A 16,051-nucleotide genomic window follows, 5' to 3' on the forward strand; every position below is an offset into this window, starting at 1 on the left:
TGCTGTTATATCCATGCCTCTTGTCTTTTTTAAGGAAATTAACATGTTCAATTTTCTGGCGGTTATATTTAATTGGTGTAACATACATTGTAAATTATCTTCACTTTGAGAGAGTAGTATTGAGTCGTCTGCAGTGCATAGCAATTATTTTAAGTTGTTTTTCTCCCATTTAGTATTTTTAGTTCTTACTTTTTTAATAGTTCATCCATAATCAGGTTGAACAATAGAGAACTCAGGGAATCTCCCTGTCTTATCAAATTACCAGCTTTAATATGGTCAGTTAGTTCTTCTTCTACTTTTACTTTTATTGTGTTGTGTTGGTAGATATTTTCGATCGTTTGGATTATTCCTAAAGGTATCTATCTTGCGTACAATAAGTGGATAACGTCCTTTAATTTGACCCGGTCAAATGCCTTCTTAAGGTCCACGAAGCATAGATATGCCGGTTTCTTGTATTCTAATGATTTCTCTTGTACTTCTGCCTCATTATAAATATAGCGTAGGTGCATGATCTTCCCAACCTAAAACCTTGTTGTTCTTCTTCTAATGTTATAATTTCATTCAGTTTATTTGTTTTCACTATTTTGTTGTTAATTTTAGTGTTGTGTTTAATAAATTAATTCCTCTGTAATTTTCTGAGTCCGATTTGTCTCCCTTTTTGAAGAGAGGTATTAGGATGCTTGATCTCCATTCTTAAGGAATTCTGTTTTTTTCTATTATTTTTTGGATTAGTTTTAGTAGTTGTTTGGTCAGATCTGGTACTCTGTACTAATGGATGCACTGGTAAATTTGGACTTGGACAACGAAATGACCGAGGTGAACGTCTCATACAATTTTGCCAAGAAAAAGAATTTGTAGTAATGAACACAATGTTCAGATTACCAAACCGTAGATTGTACACGTGGACATCACCAAGGGATAATGCAGACAACATCGCCAGGAATCAAATCGATTATATACTAATCAGAAGCCGGTTTAAAAACTCCATCACGTCTACAAAAACCTATCCAGGCACTGATATAGAATCGGATCACAATCCGGTGGTGGCTGTAGTATATATATAAGATTCAAGAAACTACAGAAAAGTACAGTTAAACAAAAGATAGACGTTAAGCAACTGAAAAACGCAACTATACTGGAAAGGACAAGAGAACAGATAAACAACAATCTTAGAAACATCGCTGCAAAAAATAGGAACACAGGCAATGTAGAGAATAAATGGATGGAGATAGAAAAGGCCCTTATGACAGCTGGTAAAGGCTCCTTAGCTCCAAGCAAAATTAAGAAAAAGGAATGGATGACAAACGAAATTTTGCATCTTATGGAGGAAAGGCGAAGAAATAAAACCAAAGAAGTGAACCGTGAAATTAAGAGAAAAATTAGAGAAGCCAAAGAGAACTGGGTTCTGGACAACTGCAAGGAAATAGAAGAATATGATAGAAAGTACGATAGCTTTAACATGCATAAAAAGATCAAGGAAATAACAGGTAAAAAAGTGAAACAAGCATCCATAGTAAAGGACAAAAAAGGTAAGATAATTACAGATTTAAATGAAAAACTGGCAAGATGGACAGAATACATTGAAGAACTTTTTGCAGACGAAAGACCAGAAATAGCAGTGACAGAACCTACAGACGACACAACAGGGCCTGAAATCCTAAAAAGCGAGGTAGAATATGCTATAAGGAACACAAAAGTGGGTAAAGCTGCAGGACCAGATGAAATTCCTGTAGAATTGTTGAAACTAATAGACGACGACGCACTTGAAATAATGGTGAACCTCTTTAACACAATTTATAGAACAGGCATCATACCAAAGAAATGGCTCTCCTGTACTTTTGTCACAATCCCGAAGACGAATAACGCCAGAGTGTTCAGTCCACAGAACTATAGCATTGATGAGCCACACACTAAAAGTATTTTTAAAAATAATTCACAAAAGAATATTTAATAAATTAGAAGAGGACATAAGCGCCAACAGTTTGGATTCAGAGGTGGACTGGGAACACGGGAAGCTTTGTTTGGTCTGAGTGTGTTAATGCAAAGATGTTTGGATGTAAACCAAGACCTCTACGTAGGTTTCATAGATTTTGAGAAGGCCTTCGATAAAGTCAGACACCAAAAGCTGTATGAAATCCTAAGAAGCAAAAACATCGACAGTCGCGACATTAACATCATATCCAGGTTGTACTGGGGACAAACAGCAAAAATCAAAGTTGATAATGAGTTAACCGAAGAAATTGAGATTCGTCGAGGTGTGCGTCAGGGTTGTGTGCTTTCTCCACTATTATTCAATATATATAACGAAACAATATGTCAGGAAGCGCTCCTAGAGCAAAACATTGGTATGAACATTAACGGAGAGTTAATTAACAATATACGATACGCTGATGACACGCTAATAGTAACAGATAACCTTATTTATTTACAGTTTTTTACAGCAAATTTACAGTTTTTGATGGAAAACATAAACACCCATACCAAAAAGTATGGTCTAAAACTGAACATCAAAAAGACTAAATTCATGATTGTAACAAAGAAGCTATACACCAATGTGAATTTAACCACAAATAATCAGCCAGTTGAAGGAGTTACGTCCTACAAATATTTAGGGGTTTACTTCACTGATACTAATGACCAGACAAGAGAAATCAAGAGGCGAATAGAGATAGCGAGACAATCGTTTGTCAAAATGAAAAAGTTCCTATGCAGCCGGGACATAAATATAAACTTAAGAACGAGAATGTTAAGGTGCTATGTTTTCTCCGTTCTGCTATACGGCATGGAAGCCTGGACACTGAAAAAGATAAAAATCAAAAACATTGAGTCATTCGAGATGTGTTGTTACAGGAGAATGTGGAAAATACCATGTTCTCAAGATGTTCTGCTGAAGATGGGCAAGGAATGCGAGGTCATAAAACCATACAAACGAAAAAACTGGAATATCTGGGCCACATTTTCTCCTGGGCCAGCAGGAGAAAAGTACTCTCTGCTTAGACTCATAATCCAAGGAAAAATCTCGGGAAAGAGAAATGTGGGACGTAGGAGGATTTTCTGGTTGCGAAATTTAAGGGAGTGGTATGAGTGCAGTTCAATACAGTTGTTCAGAGCTGCAGCCAACAAAGTAAAGATTGCTGTGATGGTAGCCAACTCCGATAGGAGACGGTACTGCAAGAAGAAGAAGGTACTCTGTACTTTATGAGTTTATTCGGTATTCTGTCCTCTCCTGCTGGTTTTATGTTTTTTAATTTCCTTAATGCTTTCTACAACCTCTTCCTCCTCAATATGTATTTCTTAGTTTGCCGTTACCTCTGGTATTGGTGGTTCATTATCGTCACATTTAGCAAATAGGGATCGAAAGTAGTCTGCCCATGTCCCCTTCTAAATGGGTTTCGTTTTTATTAGTTTGTGCTTTTCTTTTCTTTGCCCTCTAATCATTCTCCATATTTCTTTCTGTGTTTCGTAGAAGTCGTATTCCATCTGTTTCGAAAAGCTCTTCCAGTGTTCCCTTTTTATTTGTCTAACTAAAGTATTCGTTTAATTTCTGTTCATGTTCATTTGTTTATAGTGGTTGTATGCCTGTTGTGTTTGTTGTATTCTATATGGTAAAATTTCTTTCACCTTTTCTTCACAATTTGTCATTACTTCCTCTTTAAACAGTGGAGTTTCAGAGTAAACCACATTATTTCTAGCTTGAGCAATTCCCGCTTTAATTTTTTGTTCTGAGTCAAGCTTATAGTTAATCTAAGAGTCAAGGTATTCGTAATGGCTTACCTGTTCTAATTAATTCTATTTAAATCAATAAGAATTGTAAAACCAACTATGAGTAAAGTGATTTGTAGAGTACAAATACAAGGCGATCTGTCACAAGCCTTTGAAATATATGCGGGATTACGGCAGGAAGACGCTCTATTCTTAAATATAGCGTAAGAAAAGACTATAAGAGATGGCAAGTTACACAATAGCATTTTAAATAGCAGTTCCAAATATATGTTATAGGGCATACATAAACCTGCCTTACTCGTTTACTTACACTAATATTTCTAGGAGTTTTATCGTCGATCCTAACCTTGGTACTTTGCCTCCAATATAAATTTCTTATGATTCTGAGGTCTTTATCATCTAAGTTAATGTTCTGTAAAGAACTTAACATCAACTGCCTTTTCGAAATCGCCAAAGCATAGGAAAACATTCTTTTGTTGATCGTAGCACTTCTGCAACAGTACTTGTTAAGAAAACCAAGCTGTCTGTTGTCCCTTATTCCAGCTCTTAATCCAAATTGGTCGTATCCCACTTCTTTTTCACATATTTTTTATAATCTGTTGTGAACTATTTTTAGTAGAATTTGAAGTACTTGGTTCATAGGCATCTGCACAACGCCTGGAGTTAGCTTGTTTTGATAAAGGAATAAAGACAGAATCTAACCATTCTTCTGGTATTTCTGTAGTATTGTAAATTGTATTAAACAAAATTTTTAGCATATCAAGATTATCATTTTCTATCAATTTGAATATTTCAGGGTAAACGTCGTCGTCGCCAAGTTCACGGCTCTTGTTGGTATTTAAATGTTTAAGGGCATATTCTTCCTTAAAATAGCTAACAAAAAAGAAGTAACTGGTACGGGAACGCAAAATCCTTCGAGTAATATGGAGACACAGACAAAACAACGAGTTAGAGTCTGTCTTAGGAAAGTAAAATCTAGTGAGGGCACGACATGTGATGGGCAGTAATAAAAATCGCCTTATAAACGAAGATGCAAGAGAGAAAGATGCAGTCAGAGAGGATCTGCAGGAAATGAGCCAATGGGATAAAGTGGCACAGAACAACAACAAACATGGAATGCAATAGTAAACGTGGCAAAAACTCACGAAGATTTGTAACGGTATTGATATTGATGTCGCACGAAATCGAACAATAAGTTAACGGTTGGTTGTTATTTTAAATATAAATAATAATTATTAAAAAATAATATAGCTTTAACGTACCAAAATGGATTTAAAATTTTAATAATACGAAAATTAGTTATAAAAATGAACGCTGTCATTTCCAGTATCAATCATTGTTCTCCAAAATATTGCTGTGTGGTTGTTTATTCACCGTATTTTTAATGGACAAGCTACTAAATTTCATGGTTTTAGATTCTAAGAATAGAAAAGAAAGTTAAAAGAAAAAAAAATCGTTAATTATATCATAAATGTGCAAAGAAAGAGCGGACCAACTATATGTTTTTTTATGAACTTTGTCACTAAAAATGATGCGTTAATTTTTGCCCAGTAGTTTATTTAAGACTAGCTGTAAGAAATAGTACATATGTTTCTGATTCACTGGCTGAATTTTAGCTGGACTAACAACAGCTTCGCATTTCGTGGAATTGTTATACTTTTCCAATAATAACTCGACTAATATTTTTCTCAATTGAATATTTTGGCCAGCCAAACAAAAACAATCCGTAAAAAAATAAACACTACTTCAGCTTGGTGTTAAGCATTTTTAAAAAAGATGAAAATATATTTAAAGGCAATCTACGTCATCATAGTGACACCCACTGACGAAATATATCAGGTGTCTTTGTAAAATTATTAAGTTTAATACACAATTAACACATTTTAAAATCATATTATTACCAATTTCAAGAATAATTTTTTTATTATAAAAACAAGTGTACAAGCAGAAAATTGATTATTTTGTGAAAACCTTGTTCAGATCAATTGCGTTTTCTCGGGACAAGTTGGTACGTTCTCTTCTTAATCCGAATGACTTGTCTCATAGTCCCATTCTCGGAGGTTTTGAGACGAGCATGTTGTTTTTCTATCTGAATCTCTTCTTCCGACATTCTTACATTAGAATGAGGTGTAAAAGATTATACCTACTTCTCTGGATTTCTCATTATAGGGCCGAAATATTAACACTTGTACGTTTTGATTATTTTTTTAAATTCTTTTATATTCCATGTATAATTCGATGATATGGTAATGTTTGTATAAGTCCTGAATAGGTAATGACGTTATATTTTATTTCGTTCTATTCCATCTTGCTGACAACCATAAATTTTTACTTCGAATTGTAAGTTTTAACCCATATTTATCTCATATTTCGGTCATCATGCCTACCACAATCTGCAAGTGTAAGTTTTAACCCATATTTATCTCATATTTCGATCATCATGCCTACCACAATCTGAAAATAATCTTGGTTCTTCTTCTTATTGCGCCGTCTCCTTTCAAAGGTTGGTTAAGATTGTTTCTAAAATAAATCCATTATTATGAAATTGACAGGAAAATAGGAAATAAATATAGGTATATTCGCATTATGTTATTTTTAAGGTTAGTGTTTTTTTATATATCGACAACCTATAACTTGCAAAGCTGTAAAATACACCGCTAATTAAGGACTTTCATTTGATACATATCTTACGTAACGATTATGTTTATTGTACATATAAGTATAATACTTTAATATCCAATTTTATATTAAACTTTTTTAATAGAACTTATTAAAATAAATCCATTTTTAATAAAGCATTAAATTCTGGAGTCCTGAATGTTGCGGTCGCTAGGGGGCGCCATGGTAATGTATAAAGCCAGTATCGAAAATATCTAAAATATTCTTAACCCAAAACAAAACTTCATAATATAAACTTTCTGATTATTTAATATAAACTCATACTTACAGTACATAGCAGATAACTCCTACTGACCACATGTCGGTTCCGTATCCGATTTCATCGAAGTTCACAACTTCGGGAGCTACAAACTCTGGAGTGCCGAATAAAACTTGAAGTTTCTTGTTGGGATCAAACTTCCTGGCTAGGCCGAAGTCGATTATCTTAATCCTGTTTCCGGTTTTTGTCAGACAAAGGATATTTTCCGGCTGAAAGCGATTTAATCAGTTTTATTGGCGATAAAATTAAAGAGGATGTGTAGAAGTAAGTGTTGCTGATTTTATAAAGTGTAAATAATGAACCATGAAATTTGTGAATTTATACGAGAATTTCTCGACATCTACGTATACTACGTATACGAGAATATTAATTTTGAGCCTTCAAAAAAGGTGAGAAAAAGTTTGCTACTTTTACCTCCGGGCTTCCCTCTAAAACCCCCCCTCGTAGTGGGATAAGAACACAAAAAATTGATTTAGCAAGAATCTGTAAGCTGAAAAAAAAAATGTTTTTAATAAAAAATGTAGCTGGGATAATTTTAAACAAAAATGTTTATAAGCAATTTTTGTGTAAAATGAACCGTTCTCCCATAAAAAACGTTTGAAGCGACCGTCGATTTTGAATGTCGCGAAATCAATGTTCAATAAAATTTGTATCAGCTCGACGATAAAAATTCGATATCTTTTGATTAAAATGACCTATCGACAAAATAGGATAAAGAGTTCAGCTTTAGTATGCAATTTTTGAATTTTGCCGCAAATAAACTCAGATTTTATAAAGGTGTTAAATAAATAAATGTGGCGCGATTTTTGCCACTTTTTATGATTCTCATGAGATCCATACAATATTTCCCTTTCATTGACCAGCCACTATAAAGTTTCGATTACTAGAGCCTAACCTTCAAAACTTATAGCATACAATTTTAGTTTTGAGTTTTGGAAACAAATGTGAGGCATTTAAAATTTGCTTAAAAAACGCTGGATTTAAACTTTTTAAATAATAAACAATCTAGAACGTTTAAAACTTTTTTCTATTAGCCTAGTACGTTTTTTAAAAGAACCAAACATGTGCAATAAACTATACTTAAAATCGTCTTCTTGGTGGCATTTCTTGTGACGTGTGATCGTTTGTAATGTCCTTCTCCTCCTAAGTGGCTTGTTGAGGTTGGCGATCAATATGGCAAATTTCTCTATGTTCTGGGTTTGATGAATTAATTCATTTCCTCTTGTCTGGGTCCAATCTCTGATGTTTCGTAGCCAAGGTTTTTTCTTTCGTCCTATGCCCCTTTTACCTTCAATCTTGCCTTTTAATATTACCTGGAGCTGCTCAAATTCCCTATGGCGTATTATGTGTCCTAGATATGACGTCTTTCTAATTTTGATAGTATTGACCAGATGAGGGCATGTGTTCATTGCTCTGAGTACTTCTTCATTCGTAATTCTGCAGGTCCAGCTCATTCTTAGCATTCGGCACGTATTCCGCACATGCGTAAAATGCTCTGTAACCAAAAGCTATCAGTCGCAATAAGATTGAGAACACTAAAGTGTTATGTGTGGTCTCTATTACTATATGGCTGTGAGACCTGGTTTGTAATGTAAAACATTAAATTATGCGTTTTTTATTCATATTTAAATGCCTCATATTTGTGGTCACAACTCAAAATTGAAATTTCATGTCATAGGTTTTAAAGACATGTCTAAAAACGAAAATTTTACTACGACTGGTCAATGTAAGCGATCAATTTAATTGACACTTTTATAAGAAGTGAGTTTATTCTCGGCAAAATACGGAAGCTGCATAGAAAAGCTGCACTTTTTACCTTTAAAACGTATCTTGATTTTTGTCGATAGGATACTTGGATGAAAAGATATCGAATTTTACCGTCGTTCTGATACAAATTTTCTTGAACATTGAGTTACATTGAAATCGACGGTCGCTTCAAGTATTTTTTCTGATAGAACAGTTCATTCTGCGCAAAAAGTGCTAAAAACATTTTTGTTTAAAATTATCTTAGCTACATTTTTTATTTGAAACATTTTTTGTCGCGGAATACAGATTCTTGGTAAATAGATTTTTTTGCGTTTTTACTCCCCTACGAGGGGGTTTTAGGGGCAAGCCCAGGGATAAAAGTGGTAAACTTTCTTGCATCTTTTTTGGGATCCCAAAATTAATATTCTCGGCAAAATTCAGCTTGTTCGTAGAAGGTTTAGGACTCAACTCTCTGACGACTAGAGTAATATTACAAATTAGCAATAGATTTATTTTACGTGTAAGTACACGAATGCAAGTACTCGAAATAGCTATTTGAAACAGTATTATTCTCGAAATTAGATAAAAATCTATTACCGTCGAGGCAGCTTTTTAGGTTAGGTAGAGATGATAGTCGATCGTACACAAGTGTGGTGTAAATAACGAATGATGCATTAATTTCTTTGTTATCATGAGATTATCTCAGATAATCTTTGCTGTCGACTAGGTAGGTACATACTTTATCAATACTTCGAAATAATTACTTTTTACACTCATTTATATTTTCATTTTTGAACAAGTCCCTACAATTTCGTCACCACATTATAAAACCCTCGGTCAAATTTTTAGATGTAGTGCCTATTTGTGCCATCTGTGTAGCAAAAAAAACTGTACGTGATAGGAAAAAAATCTCAACGGATTTGGATTCAGCGACCAAAAATACTTTAGAAAAACACTTTTATTCTTAGACATCAAAATCTAGACAGCACCGTGTTATCCATACACGATCATCCTGTTAAGTAACCGCTTATATTTTTCCGCCTCTTATTGCCTATACGTGGTGTCCAGAAACTTTCCTGACAAACGAAGACCAAAGATTCCTCAGATAATTTTAAGACAATTTAACCCAATTCACCGAATTCGTCCGAAAATGCTTCCTAAAGGAGCTAGAGCTCTTTGAAGATGGCGCCTTGTAATTAGTATTATTTAAAATACCTCCAAAAGGCTTTTACTTAGAAAAATGAAAACCGAATTTCTAGTACCGGTCATAGGCGTCCGTTTTGGGTAGGTTAACGGTTATTTTACCGCATAACTTTTTTGTCTTTATCTTTTAAGCATTCGTTATACTAGAACTAGACTATTAAATTTTCAAGCATTTTAGTATTAAAAGATACTCTTACTTTAAGTCGGTATGATACACCGTTTTCTAGAAAAATCGATTTAAAAATTTTTCGTTTTTTCGTCAGGAAAGTTAAATTAATAAGTACCTAACTAACACAAAAAAAACAAGTATCAAAAGTAGATAGTTACAAAACTCGATGTTGATGACCATTAGTCTCTATGCTTAAATTAGCCTTTTTGCTTAGAGAACGCCGAATTACTGCAAAATTTCCAAAGTTATTTCTAAATTCGTTGCAAGTATCTTGTATCCTTAGCCAGAGCTGTGCACAATTTTGTAACGAAACGGAATAAGCACAATCATCGCAAGAATTTAAATACGACGACCTTGCTGGCCAAGCAACTGGACAGCCTCTTCCAATCCAGTGGTCTTCGTAGTTATTATCAAGAAACTCTCGTACACTCCTGCTAAAGTGGGCCGGACAGTAGTCATGCAGAAACCACAAGTTATGCAGAATATTTAAAAGCACATCATCTAACGAATCAGGTAAAACTTTTGCAGAAAATGTAAGTAATCAGCACCATTTAAACAAGCCGGCAATTCCACAGGCCCAAGTAGATAATCGTTAACTACTCATATCCAGACGTTTATGCTAAACCTATGCTGATGCTTAAATTCTTGAACAACGTACGGATTGTCACAAATGTACGAATATTGTGCATTATGCACATTAAAAATTCCATTTATTGTGAATGTAGCTTTGTCGTAAAACAAAATTTATCTGAAAAAAATCTTTAATAGAAAGTTTTTGTGTAAGCAAATACGTATACGTAACGTATCTTTTTGACATATAAGCATGCGCATTAAGGGTTAAACTAACGTATCTAGATACGTACTACCTAACGTAACGGGCTGGTATGTTACGTTCATACGCATCCCTATCGAGCCGAAAGTAACCAAATACACAAAGGGATCTTACCCGATAACCCGATTACCAAAATATCAACATTCAACAATCTACATCCACATTTCATAAGCACACGTGGCACGTGTTTTTTTACATTTGTGGTTAAGTATATTCGTTTTGATTTTTATAAATAATGAAAAGCAGTAGAAAACGACTTCACTTCAGCAATGAAGATGATTTGTTCTTGTTGAAGGAAGTCGTAGGCCAGAACCCTTACGACCATCCAGAAAGGTGGTATTTAATCCAAAAGCGAAAAAGATTTTTACATTGTATAACAGACATGGTATCTAAATTAAAGCGGCCGTATAGTCGTGCAAGATGTTGAGAAGAAGCGCATCTTCTATATCTTCGCCTTCTTCATCATCAATAAAAGCCCTACATTTAATATCGCGTCCTTTTAAGACTTAAAAAGTTAAAATAACCGTCAACCTACTCAAAACGGACGCCTATGATCGGTACTAGAAATTCGCAATTAATGGAATCGATTTAACTCTGGAGGATAAATAATCGTACCAGTTTTCGTTTTTCTAAATAGAAGCGTTCTGGAGGTACTAAAAAAACTAATTACAAGGCGCTATCTTCAAAGAGTTCTAGCTCCCTTAGGAAGCATTTTCGGACTAGGTGTATTGAGTTAAATTGTCTTAAAATTATCTGAGGAATCTCTGGTCTTTGTCAGGAGAGTTTTTGGACACCCTGTATGTATGTGCGTATAATATGTTGTTATTACTGTAATGCCTCCGTTGCTATCTATGTTGTGACATCTTTTTCTTTGTGGATTGATGTTAAAAAGGATTTTTTTATTCTTATTTTATGTTTCCCGAACTTAAAATATTGTTACAAATCTTTTAGGAATAAACAGAATGAATTGCATCATTTATTTGAACTAATAAACTAAACGTATGAAAAAATATGTTTCAAATGTACATTCAAAACTTTTCTATCTGAAACTTTTGTATAAACATTCCCAAGCCAAGTTTAAGGCACTTACCTTCATGTCTAAATGTAATATCCTCTGTTTGTGTATGAAATCGACGCCTTCGCATATTTGCCTCATGAAAACCGTGCAGCTTTTCTCAGTCAATATGAAATCGTCGTCGATGACCCTCTCAAACAACTCACCGCCTTCGATTCTGAAAAATTACAAAAATTCCGAAGTGACTAATCACCACTGGCCTTAAAAAGTTTATTTTCTATCTACAAATAGAGACGTATCGATTTAGTAAATTAAAATTCCAATCAAATAGCCATTAATTCTAATAAATAGTTTATAGAACAGGTAGAACAATGATGATAACAGTTGATTTGGACGGTTCTTGTGACATTTTATGTTTTAATACCTAATGCGAGATGGAGATGACACATCAATGTAATTCCCAGGCTGTTTAAATGTTTTGATCCATACGGGCCGTGGGGAATCTATGTGGTCCCGGTCCGAGGGCTCAGAAGATGCTCACAGACGCGTCGCTTAACGTTGATGCGACATTTTTATGTAAATGATACGACAGTCAGTTCGCAGTAAATATGATTTGACTCTTCAAATGACAAAAAAATGTAATGAATGTCCAAAAATTATAAATTTAAATTAGAAGCTATAACAACTAACTAATTTTGCAAAAAATTTTGCGTAAAATAGGCTACAGGATCTCTCTTTTTTCTGTTTTAAAAAATATGGCCCGTTTCTTTGTTGTTATCTAAAACTGGGTGCCTTATATTTTATCACTTCTTCTCAAAATTTAATTTTGAACTTTAGCTGGATTGAAAAAGATGAAAACAGCTCATAGCTCTTCTGTTTCCTCATACATATCTCTACAAATATAGCATTTATACTCCGTTGGTAATGTTAATTAAACTCCTTGTTTTATTTTTTTCTAAATTTAATTTATCGAATTATTCCTTAGAGAGCTTTGTAAAGTACTCAGAATATAAATTCTTTATTAGTTTAGACACCAACTCGACAGATGTGTAGTAATTATACACGACAACTCTGGATCCTTGGTTCAATAAATTCTCTGTGAGTTTCAAAAGTATGGTATTGAGTGTTCGTGATTGGCTTTATTTTTTGGTCCACAGAAGATTTAAATATCTTAAAGGTAACTATTTTAAAGCATAACATGTATCATATTTTTATAAAATTGTGATACCTATAGTTTGTTCGTTGACCAACTGATTTTCCGGGCGATCCGTGTTCTTCAATCGCTGAACACGTGCGCTTGGTCTTTGAACTTCCACCTTCTGCTGTTCATAATATACATTTGTTTCTCATACAAACACATCAAATAAGCAATTATTATTTTATACAAATATGCATGAATCTGATCTGTTGATGCAGCTGTTGATAAAAATCATAAAAATCATAAAAATATACTCGAATGACATAATCAGTCACAGTCACTTTTTTTTTATTCCATGTTAAAGTTTTAAGAAGTGCAGATATAAAATACAATTGTAAATTGTGTACTGTTTAAATAATTTAAGTGCTTATCGAAAATGGCAAATAGCCGAAGCGTTTAAGCAATATTTAAACGTTTGATTTAAAATAGACTGACAAACCAGGGAATTAAAAAGTTTCTATGGTCGAGCGGACGATATTTTCTTTATGAGAGGTCTCCATGTCGAAGGTAACCAGATGCCGTCATCTCTTTGATTAAGACAATTTAACCTTTTTTAAATTTCTATGGCTTCTTAGATAATTCTTGGTTTATAGAAGTGGATGGAGCTATGGTTCTGGAGTTTTAAAAATAAATTTTGTGACCTGTATGAAGATGGTGTTAACCAAGAGTTAAAATTGAATCTGAATTCCGAACAGAAATGGAATGTTTATAAATCCTACTTTGGATTCTATGATTTGTTTGGCCTATATAAAATAGGAGGCAATTTGCACAAAGAATTTAATAAACTCAGTAATATTTATTTGAAATGTTGTCTTTGATTGATCGGACAAAAGATGATAGTGTTTGTGGAGGGTATTGTCTTTATTTCTCTTGATTTAAGAATTTTGTCGATTTTGTAAGTAACACTTATGATGTAAGAAAAAAAGCATTCGTATAATGAGGGTCTAAGTCTTTGGTTTAAGATTGAGTAGGAGATTAATGTCTGTGGATGCTCCTATTGATGTGATTTTAGCGGTAACCGTTTTGGATGAGGGCTTGTTTTAAACATAGATAGCTTAGCGGATCTACTTTCATCATCGCAAAGGCGTATTCATCTGGAGACAAGATATTATTGACTGAATTAATTTGTAAAGGTGGATAATGAGAGTTGGCATGCAACGATTGGTATGGGTGGATTTCCAATAAACAGAGTGATGAAAACGTTGGGATTGGTTTTTCTTTATGATAACGTCGAGAAACGGTAGGGATGAATCAGTTTCCACCTCCATCGTGAACTGGATACTAGGATATATACCATTCAGATGGGTCTGAAAAGACACCAAATCCTTCCTGCCGAGGGGTCAAATGACGACTGTATCGTCAACATGTCGTAGCCAACATGTGGGTTTGAGCAATGATGTGTATAGTGCTCGGATCTTGAAGTCTTCCATAAAGATATTGGCAATTACTGGAGATAGTCAGGAGCCCATTGTGGCATTAATGAGACCTAAGTGGTCTTGCTGGATACTGTATTTAGTTTTCAGAATGTTTATAGTTTCATCTATGGGGATGTTTGTAAAGAGTGAAACGATATTGAAACTTACTAGAATGTCTGATGGTGAGATAGGGTATTGTTTAAGAAGTAAGATAAAATGAAAAGAATTTTTGACGAAGGATGAAGCATTTTCGGCGAGAGATTGTAGAGTTTTGACCAAGTACTTGACCAACGGTTGTGTAGGGCAGTTGTATGTACTGACAATGGGACGTATAGAAATATTGGGTTTGTAAATTTTTGGTAGGCCATATATTCGAAGTGTTCTAGAAGACTTTTTACGAGGAATTAGACACGAGTAATGTCAAGTTCTCTCTAGACAGCTTATTGGATTATTAGTATTGGTATTTAGTCTGGAGTATTAATGAGATATGAGGGTTTGTTAATGCAAGAAGAAGTGTTTAAAAGATGGCATTTCCTTTATCGGCGGGAAGAATGACTAGATTTGGATTTGACTGAAGTTCTTTCGTCGGATAAGTTCGGAGAAGGAGGTTTTGAGTTTCTAAGATCTCTAGCGATGTCTCTTAGCATCTTCGGAAGGTAAACTGGAGATGGTTTATTCAGTTTGACAGATGATTGTCTTAATTGGAATGTGACTTGGAGTAACAGAGTAAAGTTGGAGCGTAAATATGACCATACTTTGAAAATATAACATTTTCATATATTTCCACATTTTAATAAAAGTTTTCAGTCTTTTACACACAACGTCATTTAATGAATCCAAACCTCCATAGCGTGTAAGATAATGTTAAAGGTATATTACTCCATACGCAGGGATATTTTCACAAACAGTCTTGTTGAAATTTTCTTCAACCCAACAATTTAACTTTTCTCACTTGCTCAATTGTGTATTTTATATCTTGAATGTTGTACTAGTGTTCATTTAAATAGCTATCCGACAGAGTAAGATAAATTATTAGTATTTCATTACATTATTTGATGAGTATGAGCATACTAGCATAAGGATAAATAGGGTTATGATTCTTTCCAACACCATAAATTTTACTGTTATTCTACATTTCAAAATCTCAATAAATCATCCATACCGATGGCAAAAGAGTCGTCCGCATCTCTTCGGTTGTTTTTTGTAGCTCCATTAGGACACCGATGTGTAAGCCATCGATGATTTCGCTACTAACAAATTAGGGGCGTATATTGAACAGCAACAGCGAAACTACACAACCCGTCCGTTTAAAATACTTGATATTATCTTCTCATGTTTTCTATCAATTTAATGGAAGAAAATTGGTTTCGATACTAGTTAGCAATCATTCGAGTATATATCCTGTACAGTCCCATATTGAGAATTTCCATTAGCTTATCCATGTTATACCGTGTCAAAAGTTTTTAGATAATTGATTAAACACGAATAAACATCAAAAAAGTATAATCCGACGATGCTGAACTAAGGATCACTCTGTAAAATTTATTTCTTGGCTGAGTAGACACTCTCGGCTTCGCAGGCGTTATTTTTACTCATCTGAAAATACGATAAACATGCATGGGTTTCATAAAACTCAGAGAAAAAGAGCTCTCTCTCCTCGGTCGTGATGAGCGTATGCAGGTTAAATTTTGACGTAAACTGCACTGGCCTAAATATTTGTTGTGATAATATACCGAGACGCAGGAATTTTTCGGAATCTACGACGATATTGACAACAGAATTTAAACGTAAACCGAACTCGTTTTGAAAACT

General features: G+C 34.1%; 1 protein-coding gene across 4 annotated transcripts in view; it reads right to left on the bottom strand.

Annotated features, from left to right (window-relative positions):
* Positions 1-16,051, bottom strand: part of LOC140450663 (myosin light chain kinase, smooth muscle-like) — a 209,717-nt gene that overhangs the window by 47,236 nt on the left and 146,430 nt on the right. For all 4 annotated transcript variants that reach the window (XM_072544343.1, XM_072544329.1, XM_072544334.1 and 1 more), the window contains exons 5-6: positions 11,702-11,843; positions 6,671-6,870 (exon numbers count right to left, since the gene is read on the bottom strand). In XM_072544343.1, the coding sequence (XP_072400444.1) occupies positions 6,671-6,870; positions 11,702-11,843 (342 nt within the window). The remainder of the gene's footprint in view (positions 1-6,670; positions 6,871-11,701; positions 11,844-16,051) is intronic.

The sequence above is a fragment of the Diabrotica undecimpunctata genome, chromosome 1 (assembly GCF_040954645.1).
Source record: "Diabrotica undecimpunctata isolate CICGRU chromosome 1, icDiaUnde3, whole genome shotgun sequence".
In the NCBI taxonomy this organism is placed as follows: domain Eukaryota; kingdom Metazoa; phylum Arthropoda; class Insecta; order Coleoptera; family Chrysomelidae; genus Diabrotica; species Diabrotica undecimpunctata.